The 26,842-nt window shown below is 44.6% G+C and overlaps 2 protein-coding genes across 8 annotated transcripts in view; both read right to left on the reverse strand.

The window, feature by feature from the left end:
• Positions 1–4,123: 4,123 nt before the first annotated feature.
• On the reverse strand, positions 4,124–15,700 carry nsmce2 (NSE2 (MMS21) homolog, SMC5-SMC6 complex SUMO ligase). 3 transcript variants are annotated; one of them, XM_038985887.1, is made up of 7 exons: positions 15,549–15,700; positions 14,679–14,818; positions 9,223–9,335; positions 7,658–7,811; positions 7,433–7,527; positions 5,516–5,622; positions 4,124–4,570 (listed from the first exon to the last, which is right to left on the reverse strand). In XM_038985887.1, the coding sequence occupies exons 2-7, from the start codon at positions 14,791–14,793 to the stop codon at positions 4,480–4,482; spliced, it is 675 nt and encodes a 224-aa protein (XP_038841815.1). In that variant the 5' UTR covers positions 14,794–14,818; positions 15,549–15,700; the 3' UTR covers positions 4,124–4,479. The 3 variants fall into 3 exon arrangements, with proteins under 3 accessions (XP_038841815.1, XP_038841817.1, XP_038841816.1); XM_038985889.1 differs by having other exon boundaries at positions 15,677–15,696; XM_038985888.1 differs by having other exon boundaries at positions 15,654–15,676.
• A 2,225-nt stretch (positions 15,701–17,925) lies between these two features.
• washc5 (WASH complex subunit 5) overlaps positions 17,926–26,842 on the reverse strand; it is a 49,442-nt gene continuing 40,525 nt past the window's right edge. For 3 of the 5 annotated variants that reach the window (XM_038985891.1, XM_038985893.1, XM_038985890.1), the window contains exons 26-29: positions 23,735–23,831; positions 19,247–19,400; positions 18,516–18,603; positions 17,926–18,249 (exon numbers count right to left, since the gene is read on the reverse strand). In XM_038985891.1, coding sequence (XP_038841819.1) covers positions 18,193–18,249; positions 18,516–18,603; positions 19,247–19,400; positions 23,735–23,831 — 396 coding nt within the window. In that variant the 3' untranslated portion in view covers positions 17,926–18,192. Of the gene's footprint in view, positions 18,250–18,515; positions 18,604–19,246; positions 19,401–23,734; positions 23,832–23,904; positions 24,078–24,102; positions 24,323–26,842 lie in introns of those variants that run through there. The other 2 variants (XM_038985895.1, XM_038985894.1) reach the window with 2 other exon arrangements.

Raw genomic sequence — 26,842 nt, forward strand, 5'->3', positions numbered from 1 at the left:
ATATTAGTCAATAATTAAGTGTGTGCAAAGCGATCGTGTCAGGCGAAAATGATATTACAGGTTTTACCATTGCATGTGCAGTCCCACATTCACTCTTATAGCGATGGGTTATTACCCATCATTTGCAACAATGTCATTGAACGTCATCACTATATTTCCTTTGCGGTACCTCAAACTGTCGTGATTACCAGCCGAGGTAAACTTTTAGTATAAGTTGATTTTGTCTGGGCAGTGTCTGAACAACATCCTAAAACCTACTCTGAGCTGGGAGTTATTGTTGTCTTAAAAACAGGTTTCAACAGGATCCCAGGACCGGTTCTGTTCCAGGTATAGTATTGTAATGAAACAGGCAGGGAGCGGGTCTCGAACCCTCGACCTTCTAGCCCGAAGTCCGGCGCGCTATCCGCGCTTATAAACCCAGGGTCGTTCTAGTATCTACAGTCCTATCTACTTTCCATTGCATGCGTTGTAGCCTGAGCAGTTTCTTACACGTCCCAAATGGCACCTATTTCCTACAAGCGTACTAACTTGACCAGGACTCATAGGGCATGGGCACTAGTCAAAGTAGTACACCAGATCGGGCAGAAAATAGTTGCATTTTATAGTTTATTTGAAAATTACAACTTTTCAAATACTCAAGGTAGTTAAATATAGTTTAAACTAAAATGCAACTATATATATTTTTTATATTCAAATACAGGTCTCAGAAAAACGATTTGAACTTATTTGGAATACCTTTAGGAAAACCAAACAATATTTGAATGTATTTGAATACATATTTTATTTATATATCCTTTATTTGACTAGGCAAGTCAGTTAAGAACAAATTATTATTTACAATGACGGCCTACCAAAAGGCATAAGACCTCCTGCGGGGACTGGGATTAAAATAAATAAATAAATACAATATAAATAACATAGAAGTTATTTGAAGAAATTTAAATAATAACCAATATTTGATGGCTGCCAAATATTTGCTGGAAGAACCTAAAAACGACAACAGTTAGTTTGAATTAGTCTAAATATATGATCATTTTAACACACTGGAGCACTCTCAGATATTAATATACCATAAAGCCTATAATTAAATACATGAGGGACATAGAATCAACATAGTCATTTTGAAACTGCAAAAGTGGTCTAACAAATATATATATATATATATTTTTCTTCACAATGAGTGAGCCATAACACACGACATCCGGTTCTTATTGGTATTATTATTAAGTGTAGTAACTTTGTGATTATGACGACAGCGTCATTGTTGTTAAGAGGACATAGAACGTTGGAAATGTCTTTATTATGACATCATAATGGAGTCATTACATAAAGTGGAATAAGGAACCGTCACTATTCCTTCTGTACATTAGTTGGAAAAAAACTCAGCTCATTGCTATGCAATTACCCAAAATATTATGTAACAATATGCTGCTTTAAAAAAGCCATTACAGTTGTATTACACAGGCACCAGAACGGTGTGTTATTAAGTGTTATCGAGAACGCGAACAGTAACAAAATAGGACTATTAAGTGTCGAAAGGAAACTAAATATCCCCAAAAACTGTCGTCTTGAATCAACTACAGCCAAGGTAGGTGGATAATCATGTTAGTTTGTGTTCCTAGTAAACTGTCCCTTTTGAAGGGATACTTGGGGATTTTTGGCAAATGAGATCCTTTATCTACCTCCCCAGAATCAGATGAACTTGTGGAAACCAGTTATGTCTGCGTGCAGTTTGAAGGAGGTTGCTAACTAGCGCTAGCGCAATGGCTAACTAGCGCTAGCGCAATGGCTAACTAGCGCTAGCGCAATGGCTAGAAGTATATGGGTATCTGCTAATACCCATACACTTCCAGTCATTGCGCTAATGCTAGTTAGCAACCTCCTTCATACTGAACACCGAGACATAAAAATGGTATCCATGAGTTCATCTGACTCTGGGGAAGTAGATAAACTCCTGGAGTATTCCTTTAAAGATGGAATAGTGTGTTTGAAATAAGAACACTTAACCCTCAGATGGACAAAAAGGTTCCAAGTTGGTTTTTGCTAAGCATCCAACTTGATGTTTATAATGTTTACAAAATGGCTTTGAATTGCGCTGCAGTATTTTCAGGTATCATAATAAAGTGCAGCTTTCGACCCCTTCAGGGGCATGTTGAAAGAGTCATACTGTAGTTATGTATTGTGTAGATCAAATATGACTGTCAGAGATTGGTTGAAGATTGAAGGCAGCCAATCAAATAGTTTCAGAAAAGTAGTAATTTCCTGAAATCTGTATTCAAATAGTTTAAAAAAGTAGTCACTTCCTGAAATCTGTATTCATATAGTTTTAAGAGATTGGACAGGCTGGCTCTAATGGTGAGTCTCCATTGGTTTGCCAACACAAACTAAACTGCTGTGAAATTAACTGTGATGTAACTACATTGAAGAGGAGCAGATAACGTGAATTTTTAATACAAAACTAACCCAGATTTAATGTGAATAAATTACTAAAAAAATGTTGTATCGTTTGTCTGTAAATCATTTCTCCGCTCTCTCAATTCTGTCTGCAAATGGTTAGTACGGCATGTCCTACCCTTTAAGAGGCTACGTCCCAAACGACACCCCATGGGCCCTGGTCAATAGTAGTGCACTACACAAGAAATAGGGTGCAATTTGGAACACAGCCATAGATGAGGGGGGGAGAAACAATAAGCAAGCTGCATCTGAAATCTTATTAAAAAACCTGACGTAAGATTATTAAAAGATTAGCTTCACCTAGTTCCATCTCAGCACACACTCTGTTTCTGTCCTGTGAACAAAGAGTCTTCAGTTTACACGGAGGCAGGAGAGGAGAGGCAGGGGTAGAGGCAGGAGAGGAGAGGCAGGGGTAGAGGTAGGAGAGGAAGGGGGAGAGGCAGGAGAGGCAGGGGTAGAGGAAAGAGAGGAAGGGGTAGAGGCAGGAAAGGAGACAGATTTAATCACTCAACTGAATTGATTCACAGATTTCACACAATGAAATGGTCTACTTTTAGAATGGAACTGAAAATAGATATTCGATCATCACTTTGTATGTTTACAGACATGATCTTTCTGTCGTGTGTAAGTATTTAGAAAGAAAAAACCACTTCTCTGATTCATTTAGCCCAACTCTCTCAGATTAACTAGGCTGATTATCCAGCTTCTCTCTTCATGACCTGAGTCACCTCTCCTGATAACTTTGCGGTTTATTCCAGGGACGACACTGCCCCCCAATGGTCTATTACAGTAACTGCAGGTTCTCAACACCGATGGCATAGGATTTTTTTTATTTAACTAGGCAAGTCAGTTAAGAGCAAATTCTTATTTACAATGACGGCCTACCGGGGGAACAGTGGGTTAACTGCCTTGTTCAGGGGCAGAACGACAGATTTGTACCTTGTCAGCTCGGGGATTCGATCTAGCAACCTTTCGGTTACTAGTCCGACGCTCTAACCACTAGGCTACTGTTCCACTGTTCTCTGAAGTGCAACCAATAAATTTATTGATAGGTAAATTGTATCAAAATCTTTATGCTGCCTGCTGCCCCCACTGTTCTCTGAAGTGCAACCAATAAATTTATTGATAGGTAAATTGTATCAAAATCTTTATGCTGCCTGCTGCCCCCACTGTTCTCTGAAGTGCAACCAATAAATTTATTGATAGGTAAATTGTATCAAAATCTTTATGCTGCCTGCTGCCCCCACTGTTCTCTGAAGTGCAACCAATAAATTTATTGATAGGTAAATTGTATCAAAATCTTTATGCTGCCTGCTGCCCCCACTGTTCTCTGAAGTGCAACCAATAAATTTATTGATAGGTAAATTGTATCAAAATCTTTATGCTGCCTGCTGCCCCCACTGTTCTCTGAAGTGCAACCAATAAATTTATTGATAGGTAAATTGTATCAAAATCTTTATGCTGCCTGCTGCCCCCACTGTTCTCTGAAGTGCAACCAATAAATTTATTGATAGGTAAATTGTATCAAAATCTTTATGCTGCCTGCTGCCCCCACTGTTCTCTGAAGTGCAACCAATAAATTTATTGATAGGTAAATTGTATCAAAATCTTTATGCTGCCTGCTGCCCCCACTGTTCTCTGAAGTGCAACCAATAAATGTATTGATAGGTAAATTGTATCAAAATCTTTATTGAACTGACTGAAAAAGAAGACTCTCTTAAGTATAAATAAAGAGAGGTTTTGTTATATAACATTTCTGAATAGCGCAATTCTGTGACGAACAAATACGTTCAGACACAGCAGCAAGATAACATTTGGTCACAACAACAAAAAGTCATGTTTTATCCTCAATTAATTAAAAGTCCAATTATTATTGTCAGGATTGATGAGTGGCGTACCCCAGAATCGTGTCTTGGTAGTCTACCTCTTCTGGACCAGAATTATGTCTTGGTAGTCTACCTCTTCTGGACCAGAATCATGCCGTGGTAGTCTACCTCTTCTGGACCAGAATCATGCCGTGGTAGTCTACCTCTTCTGGATCTGTCTCCTCATAATCTGATCTAGGATCAGGTCTCCCTGCTTCACGTCCGTGTTGCTACAGCCAACCACCGGACAGCTGTGGGACGGAGAAAGGAATATGCTAATCAATCAATCTAATGTGTTACTGCAACAGTTGTTTAAGTGTAAAACAGCAGGGTAGGACGGAGAGACGACATCACTTCCTGATTGACAAGGTGCTATAGCAACAGGGGTAAAACAAGGTGAGAAAACAGCAGGGTAGGACAGAGAGATGACATCACATCCTGATTGACAAGGTGAGAAAACAGCAGGGTAGGACGGAGAGACGACATCACATCCTGATTGACAAGGTGAGAAAACAGCAGGGTAGGACAGAGAGATGACATCACATCCTGATTGACAAGGTGAGAAAACAGCAGGGTAGGACAGAGAGATGACATCACATCCTGATTGACAAGGTGAGAAAACAGCAGGGTGGGACAGAGAGATGACATCACATCCTGATTGACAAGGTGAGAAAACAGCAGGGTAGGACAGAGAGATGACATCACATCCTGATTGACGAGGTGAGAAAACAGCAGGGTAGGACAGAGAGATGACATCACATCCTGATTGACAAGGTGAGAAAACAGCAGGGTAGGACAGAGAGATGACATCACATCCTGATTGACAAGGTGCTAATAGCAACAGGGGCAGGCAGACTCAAGACAACAGATGTAAATGACTAAACCAGACAACAGATGTAAATGACTAAAACCAGACAACAGATGTAAATGACTAAAACCAGACAACAGATGTAAATGACTAAACCAGACAACAGATGTAAATGACTAAACCAGACAACAGATGTAAATGACTAAACCAGACAACAGATGTAAATGACTAAAACCAGACAACAGATGTAAATGACTAAACCAGACAACAGATGTAAATGACTAAAACCAGACAACAGATGTAAATGACTAAACCAGACAACAGATGTAAATGACTAAACCAGACAACAGATGTAAATGACTAAAACCAGACAATAGGAGCGCCTCACCGTAACTTCTTCTTCTGGTTTTGCCGGGCCTTGATCATCCCCATAATGGCGTCCCGGTCGTAGTGGTGGTTACACTTCTGGTTCTTCATTGGGTTCACCATCTCCACCTGCAGGGCCACACAACAACATAGACAACCAGACTAACGCTGTATTGTCCTGTCGCCAGGCAGATTAGTTTACAGTGGTAAAGACATACCATCTCCACCTGCAGGGCCACACAACAACATGGAGACAACCAGACTGTAACGCTGTATTGTCCTGTCGCCAGGCAGATTAGTTTACAGTGGTAAAGACATACCATCTCCACCTGCAGGGCCACACAACAACATAGACAACCAGACTGTAACGCTGTATTGTCCTGTCGCCGGGCAGATTAGATACTGACAGGAGGAGAGAGAGACCAACCTGAGTGAGGGGACAGGTTAGATACTGACAGGAGGAGAGAGAGACCAACCTGAGTGAGGGGACAGGTTAGATACTGACAGGAGGAGAGAGAGACCAACCTGAGTGAGGGGACAGGTTAGATACTGACAGGAGGAGAGAGAGACCAACCTGAGTGAGGGGACAGGTTAGATACTGACAGGAGGAGAGAGAGACCAACCTGAGTGAGGGGACAGGTTAGATACTGACAGGAGGAGAGAGAGACCAACCTGAGTGAGGGGACAGGTTAGATACTGACAGGAGGAGAGAGAGACCAACCTGAGTGAGGGGACAGGTTAGATACTGACAGGAGGAGAGAGAGACCAACCTGAGTGAGGGGACAGGTTAGACACTGACAGGAGGAGAGAGAGACCAACCTGAGTGAGGGGACAGGTTAGACACTGACAGGAGGAGAGAGAGACCAACCTGAGTGAGGGGACAGGTTAGACACTGACAGGAGGAGAGAGAGACCAACCTGAGTGAGGGGACAGGTTAGATACTGACAGGAGGAGAGAGACCAACCTGAGTGAGGGGACAGGTTAGATACTGACAGGAGGAGAAGAGACCAACCTGAGTGAGGGGACAGGTTAGATACTGACAGGAGGAGAGAGAGACCAACCTGAGTGAGGGGACAGGTTAGATACTGACAGGAGGAGAGAGAGACCAACCTGAGTGAGGGGACAGGTTAGACACTGACAGGAGGAGAGAGACCAACCTGAGTGAGGGGACAGGTTAGATACTGACAGGAGGAGAGAGAGACCAACCTGAGTGAGGGGACAGGTTAGACACTGACAGGAGGAGAGAGAGACCAACCTGAGTGAGGGGACAGGTTAGATACTGACAGGAGGAGAAGAGACCAACCTGAGTGAGGGGACAGGTTAGATACTGACAGGAGGAGAAGAGACCAACCTGAGTGAGGGGACAGGTTAGACACTGACAGGAGGAGAGAGAGACCAACCTGAGTGAGGGGACAGGTTAGATACTGACAGGAGGAGAGAGAGACCAACCTGAGTGAGGGGACAGGTTAGATACTGACAGGAGGAGAGAGAGACCAACCTGAGTGAGGGGACAGGTTAGATACTGACAGGAGGAGAGAGAGACCAACCTGAGTGAGGGGACAGGTTAGATACTGACAGGAGGAGAGAGAGACCAACCTGAGTGAGGGGACAGGTTAGACACTGACAGGAGGAGAGAGAGACCAACCTGAGTGAGGGGACAGGTTAGATACTGACAGGAGGAGAGAGAGACCAACCTGAGTGAGGGGACAGGTTAGATACTGACAGGAGGAGAGAGAGACCAACCTGAGTGAGGGGACAGGTTAGACACTGACAGGAGGAGAGAGAAACCAACCTGAGTGAGGGGACAGGTTAGATACTGACAGGAGGAGAGAGAGACCAACCTGAGTGAGGGGACAGGTTAGATACTGACAGGAGGAGAGAGAGACCAACCTGAGTGAGGGGACAGGTTAGATACTGACAGGAGGAGAGAGAGACCAACCTGAGTGAGGGGACAGGTGAAGTTAACCTCACTCTGCGTCACAGCGATGTCCTCATCCAGCTCCTCCTCCATATTCTCTGCTGCCTCAGGGTTCACTGATGGAGACAGAACATACACACAAGACAGGTTAACCAGTCACCATGTGGCACATGCTGCTCGTCTCTAGTCTACATACAACTAGTGTGTGTGTGTGTGTGTGTGTGTGTGTGTGTGTGTGTGCCTCACCTGTTTTGAGTGCGTTTCTGACGTTCTCCTTAAAGCTGACCAGCTTGACGTGGTTCTGTAGTTCTCCCTCAGACAGTCTGCCGTGTCTCTCAGTGAACTTCTCCTTCACCAGAGACTTCAGTCTGAACATGACCTCGGGCTCCTGGTTCCTCACCTGGAGAACAGGAGGCAGGTATCATCAGACAGGTGATGGGGGGAGACCGGCGCTGGGGGGAGACGGGCGCTAGGAGGGGGAGACGGGCGCTAGGGGGGGGAGACGGGCGCTAGGGGGGGGAGACGGGCGCTAGGGGGGGGAGACGGGCGCTAGGGGGGGGAGACGGGCGCTAGGGGGGGGAGACGGGCGCTGGGGGGGGAGACGGGCGCTAGGGGGGGGAGACGGGCGCTGGGGGGGAAGACGGGCGCTGGGGGGGAAGACGGGCGCTGGGGGGGAAGACGGGCGCTGGGGGGGAAGACGGGCGCTGGGGGGGAAGACGGGCGCTGGGGGGGAAGACGGGCGCTGGGGGGGAAGACGGGCGCTGGGGGGGAAGACGGGCGCTGGGGGGGAAGACGGGCGCTGGGGGGGAAGACGGGCGCTGGGGGGGAAGACGGGCGCTGGGGGGGAAGACGGGCGCTGGGGGGGAGACGGGCGCTGGGGGGGAGACGGGCGCTGGGGGGGAGACGGGCGCTGGGGGGGAGACGGGCGCTGGGGGGGGAGACGGGCGCCGGGGAAGACAGGTGTGTTAACCCCAACCTCCTGGTTCCTCAGCTGGTGGGCAGGAGGAGGCAATCAGCATATAATCATCATTGATTAGTTGAATCAGGGTCATATTCATTAGTGCACACCGTAGCAAAAAGCTTTGCAATGGAAAATAAAACAAAGCGTTTCATATTGGACATGATCAGTTAGTCCCTCCCTGTTTCAGACGACTTTGATAAGTTTGGTGCCAAAGGAATACGACCTGGGTGTTATAGAGCCCCACCGTGGAGGTGTCATCATACCCATAAAACCTAGCGTTCAAACAGGGAAATGGTTCCAATCTTTTTTCCACCATACATTTTTATGGGGATTTTAGAAACACTTAAAATAAGGGCTGTGTTTCGTGTAGGCGTACCCTGGCGTGACGTTTTGATAACCATGTAAATCTCTCTAGGACAAGGTGACCTTTATCAATATATTTGGCTCTATTTACTCTCAGATTAGAAAAGACTAATTAGCATCAAAGTAGACATGCAAAACTACAAATCCCAGCATGCTCATGCACGTCATCTCCAGCTACCACCTTTGCTAACAGGTATTATATCAATTCAAAACATGCACAAGACAGTTCACAGAATTGTCAATTTAAAGAAATGTAACCAATTTATTTACTCCTACATTGTTCTATGGGCTGGTCTGGTTTAACAACACCATTACATGCCTAGTATCACTGGAAAGTGACATTCTGAGTGATAACGTAGAGGATTTTAATTCCTTATCCAACAGCTACACGTTGTCGTTTGAGGATCTACACTGACCTCCAGGATCCATCCGACGGAAAATCGGTCACAATGAAGGGGAACTTTGACCCCTGTAGTTCCCTACTCACCTCCGCAGTGACACAGTTCACCACCTCTACGAAACAGTTGATCTCCTGGTCCAGTTTGGCACACTCCAGCATCATCCCCTCCAGCTTCTTCAGGACCGCATCATTCTCAGTTCCTGTAATAATAATACAAAATCATTCAAATCTTCTTTACTGTTATGGTGACACAAGCTTCCAGATGATAGACAGCATTCCATAGCTCTGTATACTGTTGTTATGGTGACACAAGCTTCCAAATGGTAGACAGCATTCCATAGCTCTGTGTACTGTTGTTATGGTGACACAAGCTTCCAGATGATAGACAGCATTCCATAGCTCTGTATACTGTTGTTATGGTGACACAAGCTTCCAAATGGTAGACAGCATTCCATAGCTCTGTATACTGTTGTTATGGTGACACAAGCTTCCAAATGGTAGACAGCATTCCATAGCTCTGTATACTGTTGTTATGGTGACACAAGCTTCCAAATGGTAGACAGCATTCCATAGCTCTGTGTACTGTTGTTATGGTGACACAAGCTTCCAAATGGTAGACAGCATTCCATAGCTCTGTATACTGTTGTTATGGTGACACAAGCTTCCAGATGATAGACAGCATTCCATAGCTCTGTATACTGTTGTTATGGTGACACAAGCTTCCAAATGGTAGACAGCATTCCATAGCTCTGTATACTGTTGTTATGGTGACACAAGCTTCCAAATGATAGACAGCATTCCATAGCTCTGTGTACTGTTGTTATGGTAACACAAGCTTCCAGATGATAGACAGCATGCCATAGCTCTGTGTACTGTTGTTATGGTGACACAAGCTTCCAAATGGTAGACAGCATTCCATAGCTCTGTATACTGTTATGGTGACACAAGCTTCCAGATGATAGACAGCATTCCATAGCTCTGTATACTGTTGTTATGGTGACACAAGCTTCCAGATGATAGACAGCATTCCATAGCTCTGCATACTGTTGTTATGGTGACACAAGCTTCCAGATGATAGACAGCATTCCATAGCTCTGTATACTGTTGTTATGGTGACACAAGCTTCCAAATGGTAGACAGCATTCCATAGCTCTGTATACTGTTGTTATGGTGACACAAGCTTCCAAATGATAGAATGCCATAGCTCTGTATACTGTTGTTATGGTGACAAGCTTCCAAATGATATAATGCCATAGCTCTGTGTACTGTTGTTATGGTGACACAAGCTTCCAAATGATAGAATGCCATAGCTCTGTATACTGTTGTTATGGTGACACAAGCTTCCAAATGATAGAATGCCATCGCTCTGTCTTCTCTGTGCTTCGTAGAAATCTGAATTACTCAAAATACAAAAAATTTGTATGTGTTACTTGAACTGGACAATTGTACAGGAGATTGACAGCTGTGTACCCAGGGATGAAAATGAAGCTATCCCGCGGCTAGTGCTTTTCAGACCGGGCTAGTAGAAAATGTGTCCAACTAGACTGCTAGCTAGTGCTTTTCAGACCGGGCTAGTAGAAAATGTGTCCAACAAGCCCGCTGGCTAGTGCTTTTCAGACCGGGCTAGTAGAAAATGTGTCCAACTAGCCCGCTGGCTAGTGCTTTTCAGACCGGGCTAGTAGAAAATGTGTCCAACTAGCCCGCTGGCTAGTGCTTTTCAGACCGAGCTAGTAGAAAATGTGTCCAACTAGCCCGCTGGCTAGTGCTTTTCAGACCGGGCTAGTAGAAAATGTGTCCAACTAGCCCACTGGCTAGTGCTTTTCAGACCGGGCTAGTAGAAAATGTGTCTAACTAGCCCGCTGGCTAGTGCTTTTCAGACCGGGCTATTGAGTGCTGAGACTCTGCTGTAGAGCTCGTCACTCCCCCTAACTGGGAGGGGGCCAGAGACAATTACTCGATGCCGACACATCTTTCTAGCTGATTTACACGCTGAAGCTATGTTGCACTTGGTGACCTCTGACTGTTTCATCCTAGCTTGGAAAGACAGTACCGTGCAGTACCGAAGAGCCCTCACTGCTGCTCGATCATCCTACTTTTCCAACTTAATCGAGGAAAATAAGAACAATCCAAAATTTCTTTTTGATACTGTTGCAAAGCTAACTAAAAAGCAGCATTCCCCAAGAGAGGATGGCTTTCACTTCAGCAGTAATAAATTCATGAACTTCTTTGAGGAAAAGATCATGACCATTAGAAAGCAAATTACGGACTCCTCTTTGAATCTGCGTATTCCTCCAGGGCTTAGCTGTCCTGGATCTGCACAGCTCTGCGAGGGCCTGGGATCGGGAGAGACACTTAAGTGTTTTAGTACTAGATCTCTTGACACAATGATGAAAATAATCATGGCCTCTAAACCTTCAAGCTGCATACTGGATCCTATTCCTACTAAACTGCTGAAGGAGCTGCTTCCTGTGCTTGGCCCTCCTATGTTGAACATAATAAACAGCTCTCTATCCACCGGATGTGTACCAAACTCACTAAAAGTGGCAGTGATAAAGCCTCTCTTGAAAAAGCCAAACCTTGACCCGGAAAATATAAAAAACTATCGGCCTATATCGAATCTTCCATTCCTCTCAAAAATTTTAGAAAAAGCTGTTGCGCAGCAACTCACTGCCTTTCTGAAGACAAACAATGTATACGAAATGCTTCAGTCTGGTTTTAGACCCCATCATAGCACTGAGACTGCACTTGTGAAGGTGGTAAATGACCTTTTAATGGCGTCAGACCGAGGCTCTGCATCTGTCCTCGTGCTACTAGACCTTAGTGCTGCCTTTGACACCATCGATCACCACATTCTTTTGGAGAGACTGGAAACCCAAATTGGTCTACACGGACAAGTTCTGGCCTGGTTTAGATCTTACCTGTCGGAAAGATATCAGTTTGTCTCTGTGAATGGTCTGTCCTCTGACAAATCAACTGTACATTTCGGTGTTCCTCAAGGTTCCGTTTTAGGACCACTATTGTTTTCACTATATATTTTACCTCTTGGGGATGTTATTCGAAAACATAATGTTAACTTTCACTGCTATGCGGATGACACACAGCTGTACATTTCAATGAAACATGGTGAAGCCCCAAAATTGCCCTCGCTAGAAGCCTGTGTTTCAGACATAAGGAAGTGGATGGCTGAAAACTTTCTACTTTTAAACTCGGACAAAACAGAGATGCTTGTTCTAGGTCCCAAGAAACAAAGAGATCTTCTGTTAAATCTGACAATTCATCTTGATGGTTGTAAAGTCGTCTCAAATAAAACTGTGAAGGACCTCGGCGTTACTCTTGACCCTGATCTCTCTTTTGACGAACATATCAAGACTGTTTCAAGGACAGCTTTTTTCCATCTACGTAACATTGCAAAAATCAGAAATTTTCTGTCCAAAAATGATGCAGAAAAATTAATCCATGCATTTGTTACTTCTAGGTTAGACTACTGCAATGCTCTACTTTCCGGCTACCCGGATAAAGCACTAAATAAACTTCAGTTAGTGCTAAATACGGCTGCTAGAATCCTGACTAGAACCAAGAAATTTGATCATATTACTCCAGTGCTAGCTTCCCTACACTGGCTTCCTGTTAAGGCAAGGGCTGATTTCAAGGTTTTACTGTTAACCTATAAAGCGTTACATGGGCTTGCTCCTACCTATCTTTCCGAGTTGGTCCTGCCGTACATACCAATACGTACGCTACGGTCACAAGACGCAGGCCTCCTAATTGTCCCTAGAATTTCTAAGCAAACAGCGGGAGGCAGGGCTTTCTCCTATAGATCTCCATTTTTATGGAACAGTCTGCCTACCCATGTGAGAGACGCAGACTCGGTCTCAACCTTTAAGTCTTTACTGAAGACTTATCTCTTCAGTAGGTCATATGATTGAGTGTAGTCTGGCCCAGGAGTGTGAAGGTGAACGGAAAGGCTCTGGAGCAACGAACCGCCCTTGCTGTCTCTGCCAGGCCGGTTCCCCTCTCTCCACTGGGATTCTCTGCCTCTAACCCTGTTACAGGGGCTGAGTCACTGGCTTGCTGGTGCTCTTTCATGCCGTCCCTAGGAGGGGTGCGTCACTTGAGTGGGTTGAGTTACTGACGTGATCTTCCTGTCTGGGTTGGCGCCCCCCCTTGGTTTGTGCTGTGGTGGAGACCTTTGTGGGCTATACTCTGCCTTGTCTCAGGATTGTAAGTTGGTGGTTGAGGATATCCCTCTAGTGGTGCGGGGGCTGTGCTTTGGCAAAGTGGGTGGGGTTATATCCTTCCTGTTTGGCCCTGTCCGGGGGTTTCTTCGGATGAGGCCACAGTGTCTCCTGACCGCTCCTGTCTCAGCCTCCAGTATTTATGCTGCAGTAGTTTATGTGTCGGGGGGCTAGGGTCAGTTGGTTATACCTGGAGTACTTCTCCTGTCTTATCCAGTGTCCTGTGTGAATTTAAGTATGCTCTCTCTAATTCTCTCGTTCTCTCTTTCTCTCTGAGAACCTGAGCCCTAGGACCATACGTCGGGACTACCGGCCGTGGTGACTCCTTGCTGTCCCCAGTCCGCCTGGCCTTGCTGCTATTCCAGTTTCAACTGTTCTGCCTGCGGTTATGGAACCCCTACCTGTCCCAGACCTGCTGTTTTCAACTCTTAATGATCGGCTATGAAAAGCCAACAGATTTATTCCTGATTATTATTTGACCATGCTTGTCATTTATGAACATTTTGAAAATCTTGGCTCTCTCTAATTTTCTCCTTCTCTCTTTCTTTCTCTCGGAGGACCTGGGCCCTAGGACCATGCGTCGGGACTGCCGCCCGTGGTGACTCCTTGCTGTCCCCAGTCCGCCTGGCCTTGCTGCTATTCCAGTTTCAGCTGTTCTGCCTGCGGTTATGGAACCGCCACCTGTCCCAGACCTGTTGTTTTTCAACTCTTAATGATCAGCTATGAAAAGCCAACTGAAAATTATTCATGATTATTATTTGACCATGCTTGTCACTTATGAACATTTTTGAACATCTTGGCATAGTTCTGTTATAATCTCCACCCGGCACAGCCAGAAGAGGACTGGCCACCCCTCATAGCCTGGTTCCTCTCTAGGTTTCTTCCTAGGTTTTGGCCTTTCTAGGGAGTTTTTCCTAGCCACCGTGCTTCTACACCTGCATTACTAGCTGTTTGGGGTTTTAGGCTGGGTTTCTGTACAGCACTTCGAGATATTAGCTGATGTACGAAGGGCTATATAAAATAAAATTGATTGATAGTAGAAAATGTGTCCAACTAGCCCGCTGGCTAGCGAGATTTAATATTTTCAAATATCGCACGGAACAGATTTTTGACCTGGGCTAGTAAAAATGTCAATATACCAAAATCCTCAAGTTACATCCCTGTGTGTAACGCTCCACTTCCTAGTGACGTCAGTCAGTCAGTCCCATTGACTATATACACAAAGAGCCTGTCCAGTGAGAAGGATTCGACAAAGATATTATCAGCCCAGTAAAGTGTCTCTCTGATAGAGATGTGCTATTAACCTACCTGCTGTTTCTGCCACGTCCAGAGCAACGTCTGTCACAATGTCCATCCCTGTTACAATATCTGTCTGACATGTTTTCAGACTAGACAGTGTGGAGTGGACTGCACTCAAGGACATGTTGAAATCTAAAACATGAAAGTATCTGAAACAAGAGATGTAAGTTGTTAGAATATTAGGGCCCTGTGTTTTGGTTAATCATGTTTGATCACATGACATTGGGTTTTTAACCTTTATTTAAAAGATTTTTCATCAAACGGTCCTCTTTCTTTTCATGTCAGATGGTCCGGCAACATCCTCAGACAATTGCTTTCATTTTTATTCTAATTCAAATTTCTAGAAAAGGCTTAAAATAAAAAGGTTACATTCCAGGTCATGTGACATGATTAACCAAAACACAGGGACCTAGTTATAATGAATCAACACGATTAACCAAAACACAGGGTCCTAGTTATAATGAATCAACATTGTTACCCAAAACACAGGGTCCTAGTTATAATGAATCAACCAAAACACAGGGACATAGTTATAATGGATCAAGCCACCATCGGTATATTGGAGCAGATGCCAAGATGTCCAACCCTAACCCCTGGAGAACTGGCGTGTAGGTTTTTGTTCCAGCCCTGCTCAAAACACACCTGATTCAGTTGCTCACCAAGACCTTGATTAGTTGAGTTAACGTTAGAGCAAGGTTGGAATAATAACCTGCATACGGTCACAAAACAAGTTATCTGTAGCTACCTTCAGGTTGAATCCACGTATCACCAACAAGTGCACTGACTAGCTATGTATGTTGATATCTGGCTAGCCGGCTAACGTTACGTTAAAATCACTAACTATGGCTAAGCAAGAATGCCAATAAATAGCTCGCTAACCTCACGACTTTCCTCGCTGGGATATTCAGGATGTAGACGTGTTCTTTAATGTGTTGGTGCCTAAATAAGAGAATATACTAAACAACTTTAGCTGCATAAAATTACCGGGAAAAGTTTGTTGTTGCTACCTTTTCCGGTTTCTCTTGAGGCGGTCTCATCTTCTTCTTCGATGGGGTTTAACGGCGGTTGGCATCCAATGTTAATGGTGCATTACCGCCACCAGCTGGACGGGGTATTGAATAAGAAACTAACAAACAAAAACGTTTCAGGAAAGCGGGAAACGATATCATACAAAATAAAAAACGTCAACTAAAAAAACATATATATATATATATTTATTTATTTATTAATCATACTTAGTCAATCACAGTCCACTCCAAAATACTTCCCTGCACAGGCGCAGGGGCCTGTGATGGGGCTACATTAACCGATGTGGTCTAATCTTGAGGCCATCCTTCCAAATCTCAACTCATAATATGTAATTAAATGAGGAATATGACTTCTAGAAATTGTATATCTATACATAATGTGTCATTAAGATGAGGAATATGACTTCTAGAAATGGTATATCTATACATAATGTATCATTACGATGAGGAATATGACTTCTAGGAATGGTATATCTATACATAATGTATCATTAAGATGAGGAATATAACTTCTAGAAATGGTATATCTATACATAATGTGTCATTACTGTTGCATTAGATGCATCTGAATATAACATCCACTTCGCTGTGATGTGGCTGGAAATGGATTGATTTAAAGAAAGAGAGCGCAAACTCCATACCTGATGCACATTCTCAAATGATTCATAACAATAAAGAGCAATATTCATCAATGCTGCTGGAATAAAGGGGGCAGGTAACCCAGGTAACCCCTGTACCCACACAGACACTTGTCAGGTAACCCCTGTACCCACACAGACACTAGACACCAAGTCAGGAAACCCCTGTACCCACACAGACACTTGACACCAAGTCAGGTAACCCCTGTACCCACACAGACACTAGACACTTGTCAGTTAACCCCTGTACCCACACAGACACTTGACACCAAGTCAGGTAACCCCTGTACCCACACAGACACTAGACACCAAGTCAGGTAACCCCTGTACCCACACAGACACCAAGTCAGGTAACCCCTGTACCCACACAGACACCAAGTCAGGTAGCCACACAGACACTAGACACTTGCCTGTAGCCACACAGACACTAGACACTTGTCAGTTAACCCCTGTACCCACACAGACACTAGACACCAAGTCAGTTAACCCCTGTACCCACACAGACACTAGACACCAAGTCAGGTAACCCCTGTACCCACACAGATACTAGACACCAAGTCAGGTAACACCTGTACCCACACAGACACTTGACACCAAGTCAGGTAACCCCTGTACCCACACAGACACTAGACACCAAGTCAGGTAACCCCTGTACCCACACAGATACTAGACACCAAGTCAGGTAACACCTGTACCCACACAGACACTTGACACCAAGTCAGGGACTTTGTCTAAACCTCAAGTAACTAGACCACATGTATTAGTTACCATGTTGTTATGTTGAACAGATTCACATCTGGTATTCGAGTGCATACCAATCATTCCCCCTCGTGGTTTTATTTCTGTGTTCAGCATCTCAGGAGACAAGAGAAAGGACTGAGAACACCACTGTCCAAGCGACTTGTATTGAATTAAAACGGGAGAGACTGGGAGGTAAGCTTCCACTTTACATGCTGGTGATGACTTCTAGTTTTGTCCACATTTTGCCTGTTTTTTATAACATGAAATAGGTTGATGCTATTGAATGATTTAATTTGATAAAAGATTATACAGAATGTCACACCAGCTATAGTATGATTAGGAATCTATTAGGATCCACATTATATGATATGGCAACGTGGTGCTCGACTGCACAGTTTATGAAGTGGCACGCAACCATTGGCTGTGTTCCTCTGCTCAGACGCACGCCAGATCTTACAACGCCTGGATAGGTAGTTAACGTATCAGCTAACCACATCATCTGATATAGTCACCTGATACCTGGATAGGTGTTAACATGTCAGCTAACCACATCATATGATACCTGGATAGGTGTTAACATGTCAGCTAACCACATCATATGATATATTCATCTGGTGCCCGGCGGCTCAGTCTATGATGTGGCACACAACCATTGGTCGATGCAATACCTGCTCATGTAGTCGGGCAAGATCTGGACCAATGAATCCAGTCTCATTGAAGAAGGAGGAAGTCCAGCCAGACATTCCTTCAAAATAAAAGACACCCAAACTACTGTAAATTGCTTGGATTTTAAAATGTTTTTTAAAAGTTCTGTAATATGAAATAAAAATAAAAAAATCAACAAAATGATATACCATTAGATTTATTCAAAGCTTATTTTGTATTTAATTAATGACATATTACCACAGTGACATTATACCAAAGTTGGTAGCACGTGATGTTATTAAAAACCATTAAACTATTTACAGTGTTACTAAAGCATTAGCACATTAAAGGTCATTACGTAACCAAGAGATTAATTAAAGTCAAAATGAATGAATCAACAGAAAGTTAAAGGAAGAGGCCTTTATCCAGATCTTCACAGGACTGTCCTGAACGAGGCCTTTATCCAGATCTTCACAGGACTGTCCTGAACTCGTCGAAGATGAAACTTGGCACGTGGGCCTCGGCCACCTTTAAAGACAGAAAAACAACAACAGATTATTATACGCATGTAAAATATTATATTCCAGGTAAATATCTATAGCATTTTTTTTTTTCATCGGTGTTGTTGCTAATCCTAATCTAATCCAATCCTAATCTAATCCTAATCTAATCCTAATCTGATCCTAATCTAATTCAATTCTAATCCTAATCGAATCCTAATCTAATCCAATCCTAATCTAATCCCAATCCTAATCTAATCCCAATCCTAATCCCAATCCTAATCCCAATCCTACCTTGCGAGGCAGTTTGGTGTATCGTACGTAATCTTCCAGAAACATCAGAGCTCCCACCACATCAGACGGCATGTCCGGGATCTTCTGACTGTAAAATAATGATTTACCCAAAATCTCAATTTCATTGAATTTGAAGAATATAATCCACATATAATAACACAGTGATCCACAAAATGTACTTAAATTTTATCATTCAAATTGTATTTATACAGATTAGATCTATAGAGATAACGTTTGGAGCTGTTTGAAATAGCAGCCTTAGGCAACGTTACAACACGAGCACTACATGTATTATATATAAATATTTTTTTTAAACATTTTTACATTTTAGTCATTTAGCAGACGCTCTTATCCAGAGCGACTTACAGTAGAGTGCATACATTTTATTACATTTTACATACTGAGACAAGGATATCCCTACCGGCCAAACCCTCCCTAACCCGGACGATGCTATGCCAATTGTGCGTCGCCCCACGGACCTCCTGGTTGCGGCCGGCTGCGACAGAGCCTGGGCGCGAACCCAGCCCAGCCTGGGCGCGAACCCAGAGACTCTGGTGGCGCAGCTAGCACTGCGATGCAGTGCCCTAGACCACTGCGCCACCCGGGAGGACTTTACTGTGATATCTGACTTTACTGTGATATCACTGTCACGTTCTTAAAATGTATGTGTATTTGTGAGGTTTTTAAACTGGCAGATTAAAAAAAATCCAATCAATCAAAAGGACACGTACCTGGTGCACTGTTCCATGACAGAGCGTATGACTTGGCCAATGAGAGCCAGGAACTGCTCTGTGTATCTGGAGTGGAACTGTTTGAGTAGAGTGAGAAGGCCGAGAACCAGAGGAGACCAGTCTACCGGGTCGGTGGCTTTCCTGCACGTCATCCCTGGACAAATAGGAGAATACAGCCAATCACATGGTGGGACACGCTCAACATGGGGTCAGGACCGGCCAATCACATGGTGGGACACGCTCAACATGGGGTCAGGACCGGCCAATCACATGGTGGGACACGCTCAACATGGGTCAGGACCAGCCAATCACATGGTGGGACACGCTCAACATGGGTCAGGACCAGCCAATCACATGGTGGACACGCTCAACATGGGTCAGGACCAGCCAATCACATGGTGGACACATTCAACATGGGTCAGGACCAGCCAATCACATGGTGGGACACGCTCAACATGGGTCACAACCAGCCAATCACATGGTGGGACACACAACATGGGTCAGGACCAGCCAATCACATGGTGGGACACACTCAACATGGATCAGGACCAGAGATTACATTTATTTTTGAATGACATTTTTTGTGGGATTACTTATTTTTACAGATTATAAAATATACTTTTTTTTTTTACTGACGGATCAAATAAAATCAAGAGAGCATAACATATGAAAGCATTATGCAACACTTATCCCCAATGTGGTCCTTCATGGACAATCCAGACAGGAGGATGAATGAAAACCATCACCATGGTAACTGTTCCCCTGGCTGTTCTGGAGATGTGTCTCTATGGCCGCCTTTACACAGGGTCTCGTCGGTCGCCTTTACACAGGTACTCGTCGGTCACCTTTACACAGGTACTCGTCGGTCTCCTTTACACAGGTACTCGTCGGTCTCCTTTACACAGGTACTCGTCGGTCGCCTTTACACAGGGTCTCGTCGGTCGCCTTTACACAGGTACTCGTCGGTCACCTTTACACAGGTACTCGTCGGTCTCCTTTACACAGGGTCTCGTCGGTCGCCTTTACACAGGGTCTCGTCGGTCGCCTTTACACAGGTACTCGTCGGTCACCTTTACACAGGTACTCGTCGGTCACCTTTACACAGGTACTCGTCGGTCACCTTTACACAGGTACTCGTCGGTCTCCTTTACACGGGTACTCGTCGGTCGCCTTTACACAGGCACTCGTCGGTCACCTTTACACAGGTACTCGTCGGTCTCCTTTACACAGGTACTCGTCGGTCGCCTTTACACAGGTACTCGTCGGTCACCTTTACACAGGGTCTCGTCGGTCGCCTTTACACAGGTACTCGTCGGTCGCCTTTACACAGGTACTCGTCGGTCGCCTTTACACAGGGTCTCGTCGGTCGCCTTTACACAGGGTCTCGTCGGTCGCCTTTACACAGGTACTCGTCGGTCACCTTTACACAGGTACTCGTCGGTCGCCTTTACACAGGTACTCGTCGGTCGCCTTTACACAGGTACTCGTCGGTCGCCTTTACACAGGGTCTCGTCGGTCGCCTTTACACAGGTACTCGTCGGTCGCCTTTACACAGGTACTCGTCGGTCGCCTTTACACAGGGTCTCGTCGGTCGCCTTTACACAGGGTCTCGTCGGTCACCTTTACACAGGGTCTCGTCGGTCGCCTTTACACAGGGTCTCGTCGGTCGCCTTTACACAGGCACTCGTCGGTCGCCTTTACACAGGCACTCGTCGGTCGCCTTTACACAGGTACTCGTCGGTCGCCTTTACACAGGTACTCGTCGGTCGCCTTTACACAGGTACTCGTCGGTCGCCTTTACACAGGTACTCGTCGGTCGCCTTTACACAGGTACTCGTCGGTCGCCTTTACACAGGCACTCGTCGGTCGCCTTTACACAGGCACTCGTCGGTCGCCTTTACACAGGCACTCGTCGGTCGCCTTTACACAGGCACTCGTCGGTCGCCTTTACACAGGTACTCGTCGGTCACCTTTACACAGGGTCTCGTCGGTCACCTTTACACAGGGTCTCGTCGGTCACCTTTACACAGGTACTCGTCGGTCGCCTTTACACAGGTACTCGTCGGTCACCTTTACACAGGGTCTCGTCGGTCGCCTTTACACAGGCACTCGTCGGTCGCCTTTACACAGGTACTCGTCGGTCGCCTTTACACAGGTACTCGTCGGTCGCCTTTACACAGGTACTCGTCGGTCGCCTTTACACAGGTACTCGTCGGTCGCCTTTACACAGGCACTCGTCGGTCGCCTTTACACAGGGTCTCGTCGGTCGCCTTTACACAGGTACTCGTCGGTCGCCTTTACACAGGCACTCGTCGGTCGCCTTTACACAGGTACTCGTCGGTCACCTTTACACAGGTACTCGGTTGCCTTTACACAGGGTCTCGTCGGTCACCTTTACACAGGCACTCGGTCGCCTTTACACAGGGTCTCGTCGGTCACCTTTACACAGGCACTCGGTCGCCTTTACACAGGGTCTCGTCGGTCGCCTTTACACAGGCACTCGTCGGTCGCCTTTACACAGGGTCTCGTCGGTCACCTTTACACAGGCACTCGGTCGCCTTTACACAGGGTCTCGTCGGTCGCCTTTACACAGGCACTCGTCGGTCGCCTTTACACAGGTACTCGTCGGTCGCCTTTACACAGGCACTCGTCGGTCGCCTTTACACAGGCACTCGTCGGTCGCCTTTACACAGGCACTCGTCGGTCGCCTTTACACAGGCACTCGTCGGTCGCCTTTACACAGGGTCTCGTCGGTCGCCTTTACACAGGTACTCGTCGGTCGCCTTTACACAGGCACTCGTCGGTCACCTTTACACAGGCACTCGTCGGTCACCTTTACACAGGCACTCGTCGGTCACCTTTACACAGGCACTCGTCGGTCACCTTTACACAGGGTCTCGTCGGTCGCCTTTACACAGGGTCTCGTCGGTCGCCTTTACACAGGGTCTCGTCGGTCGCCTTTACACAGGGTCTCGTCGGTCGCCTTTACACAGGTACTCGTCGGTCGCCTTTACACAGGCACTCGTCGGTCTCCTTTACACAGGGTCTCGTCGGTCGCCTTTACACAGGGTCTCGTCGGTCGCCTTTACACAGGGTCTCGTCGGTCGCCTTTACACAGGCACTCGTCGGTCGCCTTTACACAGGTACTCGTCGGTCGCCTTTACACAGGTACTCGTCGGTCGCCTTTACACAGGTACTCATTGGTCTTTTGACTAATCAGATCAGCTCTTTTGTCAAAAAATTGGGCAAAAGATTAGAATTGGGCTACCTGTGTAAACGCAGCCGACACTGAGTTTACATAAAAATTAAGAACACATTCCTAATATTGAGTTGCAACCCCTTTTGCCCCCAGAACAGCCTCAATTCATCAGGACATGGACTCTACAAGGTGTCGAAAGCGTTCCACAGGGATGCTGGCCCCATGTTGACTCCAATGCTTCCCACAGTGGTGTCCAGTTGGCTGGATGTCCTTTAGGTGGTGGACCTTTCTTGATACACACAGGAAACTGTTGAGTGTGAAAAACCCAGCAGCATTGCAGTTCTTGACAAACCGGTGTGCCTGGCACTAGAGGTCTGCGAAGGACTGATTTCTTCATCCCACAGCATTTTCATACTGCACCCCGCGCGCACCCACCTCCCACCCGCTACCTCAAGAACTGGTCCAACCCCAGTCACCTGCCAGCCAACCCAACCCCAGTCACCTGCCAGCCAACCCCAGTCACCTGCCAGCCAACCCAACCCCAGTCACCTGCCAGCCAACCCCAGTCACCTGCCAGCCAACCCAACCCCAGTCACCTGCCAGCCAACCCAACCCCAGTCACCTGCCAGCCAACCCAACCCCAGTCACCTGCCAGCCAACCCCAGTCACCTGCCAGCCAACCCAACCCCAGTCACCTGTCAGCCAACCCAACCCCAGTCACCTGTCAGCCAACCCAACCCCAGTCACCTGCCAGCCAACCCCAGTCACCTGCCAGCCAACCCAACCCCAGTCACCTGCCAGCCAACCCAACCCCAGTCACCTGCCAGCCAACCCAACCCCAGTCACCTGCCAGCCAACCCCAGTCACCTGCCAGCCAACCCAACCCCAGTCACCTGTCAGCCAACCCAACCCCAGTCACCTGTCAGCCAACCCAACCCCAGTCACCTGTCAGCCAACCCAACCCCAGTCACCTGCCAGCCAACCCAACCCCAGTCACCTGCCAGCCAAACCAACCCCAGTCACCCGCCAGCCCAACCCAACCCCAGTCACCCGCCAGCCAACCCAGCCCCAGTCACCTGCCAGCCAACCCAACCCCAGTCACCCGCCAGCCCAACCCGTCACCCGCCAGCCCAACCCAACCCCAGTCACCTGCCAGCCAACCCAACCCCAGTCACCCGCCAGCCAACCCAACCCCAGTCACCCGCCAGCCAACCCAACCCCAGTCACCTGCCAGCCAACCCAACCCCAGTCACCTGCCAGCCAACCCAACCCCAGTGACCATAACTCACCTTGGTTTTTGCTGTACTGCAGTTTAGGCAGCTGAGCGATGATGAAGAGGAAGTTGACGATAGGGAAGTAAGGCAGACGCTTGGTTGTGATGTAGATCTACAACATATAGAACAGGTGAAGGGAGTTGCTTGGTTGTAATGTAGATCTACAACATATAGAACAGGTGAAGGGAGGTGCTTGGTTGTGATGTAGATCCACAACATATAGAACAGGTGACGTAAGGGAGGCGCTTGGTTATGTAGATCTACAACATATAGAACAGGTGAAGGGAGGTGCTGGGTTGTAATGTAGATCTACAACATATAGAACAGGTGAAGGGAGGTGCTTGGTTGTGATGTAGATCCACAACATATAGAACAGGTGAAGGGAGGTGCTGGGTTGTGATGTAGATCTACAACATATAGAACAGGTGAAGGGAGGTGCTTGGTTGTAATGTAGATCTACAACATATAGAACTGGTGAAGGGAGTTGCTTGGTTGTAATGTAGACCTACAACATATAGAACAGGTGAAGGGAGTTGCTTGGTTGTAATGTAGATCTACAACATATAGAACAGGTGAAGGGAGTTGCTTGGTTGTAATGTAGATCTACAACATATAGAACTGGTGAAGGGAGTTGCTTGGTTGTAATGTGGATCTACATGAACAAACAACTCCAATCAACTGGTTAGTTTCATCAGCTGTTGTACAAAATCATACAAAACATTTTACTTCACTAAGGCTTTAAGGTAAAATGAATGAATAAAAAAAAAAAAAATGAATAGGCCTTCATCCAGATCTTCACAGGAATGTCCTGAACTCGTCAAAAATGAAACTTGGCACATGGGCCTCGGCCACCTTTGAAAACAGAAAATCAAGCATACCGCCATGCAATCTCCATAGACAAACATTGACAGTAGAATGGCACTACTGAAGAGCTCAGTGACTCAACGTGGCACCGTCATAGGATGCCACCTTTCTGACAAGTCCGGTGTCCACATACAGTGTCCGGTGTCCGTCATGTAGTGTACCTTGTTAAGTGGTGGTAGTAGTAATAATACCAGTAGTAGTAGTATTAGTAATAATACCAGTAGTAGTAGTAGTAGTAATAATACCAGTAGTAGTAGTAGTAGTAATAATACCAGTAGTAGTAGTAGTAGTAGTAGTAGTAATAATACCAGTAGTAGTAGTATTAGTAATAATACCAGTAGTAGTAGTAGTAGTAATAATACCAGTAGTAGTAGTATTAGTAATAATACCAGTAGTAGTAGTAGTAGTAATAATACCAGTAGTAGTAGTAGTAGTAATAATACCAGTAGTAGTAGTAGTAGTAATAATACCAGTAGTAGTAGTATTAGTAATAATACCAGTAGTAGTAGTAGTAGTAATAATACCAGTAGTAGTAGTATTAGTAATAATACCAGTAGTAGTAGTATTAGTAATAATACCAGTAGTAGTAGTAGTAGTATTAGTAATAATACCAGTAGTAGTAGTAGTAGTATTAGTAATAATACCAGTAGTAGTAGTAGTAGTATTAGTAATAATACCAGTAGTAGTAGTAATAATACCAGTAGTAGTAGTAGTAGTAGTAGTAGTAATAATACCAGTAGTAGTAGTATTAGTAATAATACCAGTAGTAATAGTAGTAGTAGTAATAATACCAGTAGTAGTAGTATTAGTAATAATACCAGTAGTAATAGTATTAGTAATAATACCAGTAGTAATAGTATTAGTAATAATACCAGTAGTAGTAGTAGTAGTAGTAGTAATAATACCAGTAGTAGTAGTAGTAGTAGTAGTAATAATACCAGTAGTAGTAGTAGTAGTAGTAGTAGTAGTAGTAATAATACCAGTAGTAGTAGTATTAGTAATAATACCAGTAGTAGTAGTATTAGTAATAATACCAGTAGTAGTAGTATTAGTAATAATACCAGTAGTAGTAGTATTAGTAATAATACCAGTAGTAGTAGTAGTATTAGTAATAATACCAGTAGTAGTAGTAGTATTAGTAATAATACCAGTAGTAGTAGTAGTATTAGTAATAATACCAGTAGTAGTAGTATTAGTAATAATACCAGTAGTAGTAGTATTAGTAATAATACCAGTAGTAGTAGTAGTATTAGTAATAATACCAGTAGTAGTAGTATTAGTAATAATACCAGTAGTAGTAGTAGTATTAGTAATAATACCAGTAGTAGTAGTAATAATACCAGTAGTAGTAGTATTAGTAATAATACCAGTAGTAGTAGTAGTAGTAGTAGTAATAATACCAGTAGTAGTAGTAGTAGTAGTAATAATACCAGTAGTAGTAGTATTAGTAATAATACCAGTAGTAGTAGTATTAGTAATAATACCAGTAGTAGTAGTAGTAGTAATAATACCAGTAGTAGTAGTAGTAGTAGTATTAGTAATAATACCAGTAGTAGTAGTAGTAGTAGTATTAGTAATAATACCAGTAGTAGTAGTAGTATTAGTAATAATACCAGTAGTAGTAGTAGTATTAGTAATAATACCAGTAGTAGTAGTAGTATTAGTAATAATACCAGTAGTAGTAGTAATAATACCAGTAGTAGTAGTAGTAGTATTAGTAATAATACCAGTAGTAGTAGTAGTAGTATTAGTAATAATACCAGTAGTAGTAGTAGTAGTAGTAGTAATAATACCAGTAGTAGTAGTAGTAGTAGTAATAATACCAGTAGTAGTAGTATTAGTAATAATACCAGTAGTAGTAGTATTAGTAATAATACCAGTAGTAGTAGTATTAGTAATAATACCAGTAGTAGTAGTAGTAGTAGTAGTAATAATACCAGTAGTAGTAGTAGTAGTATTAGTAATAATACCAGTAGTAGTAGTAGTAGTAGTAGTAATAATACCAGTAGTAGTAGTAGTAGTAGTAATAATACCAGTAGTAGTAGTATTAGTAATAATACCAGTAGTAGTAGTAGTAGTAATAATACCAGTAGTAGTAGTATTAGTAATAATACCAGTAGTAGTAGTAGTAGTAGTAGTAATAATACCAGTAGTAGTAGTAGTAGTAATAATACCAGTAGTAGTAGTAGTAGTAATAATACCAGTAGTAGTAGTAGTAGTAATAATACCAGTAGTAGTAGTATTAGTAATAATACCAGT

Source organism: Salvelinus namaycush, unplaced genomic scaffold (assembly GCF_016432855.1).
Source record: "Salvelinus namaycush isolate Seneca unplaced genomic scaffold, SaNama_1.0 Scaffold39, whole genome shotgun sequence".
NCBI classification, from domain to species: domain Eukaryota; kingdom Metazoa; phylum Chordata; class Actinopteri; order Salmoniformes; family Salmonidae; genus Salvelinus; species Salvelinus namaycush.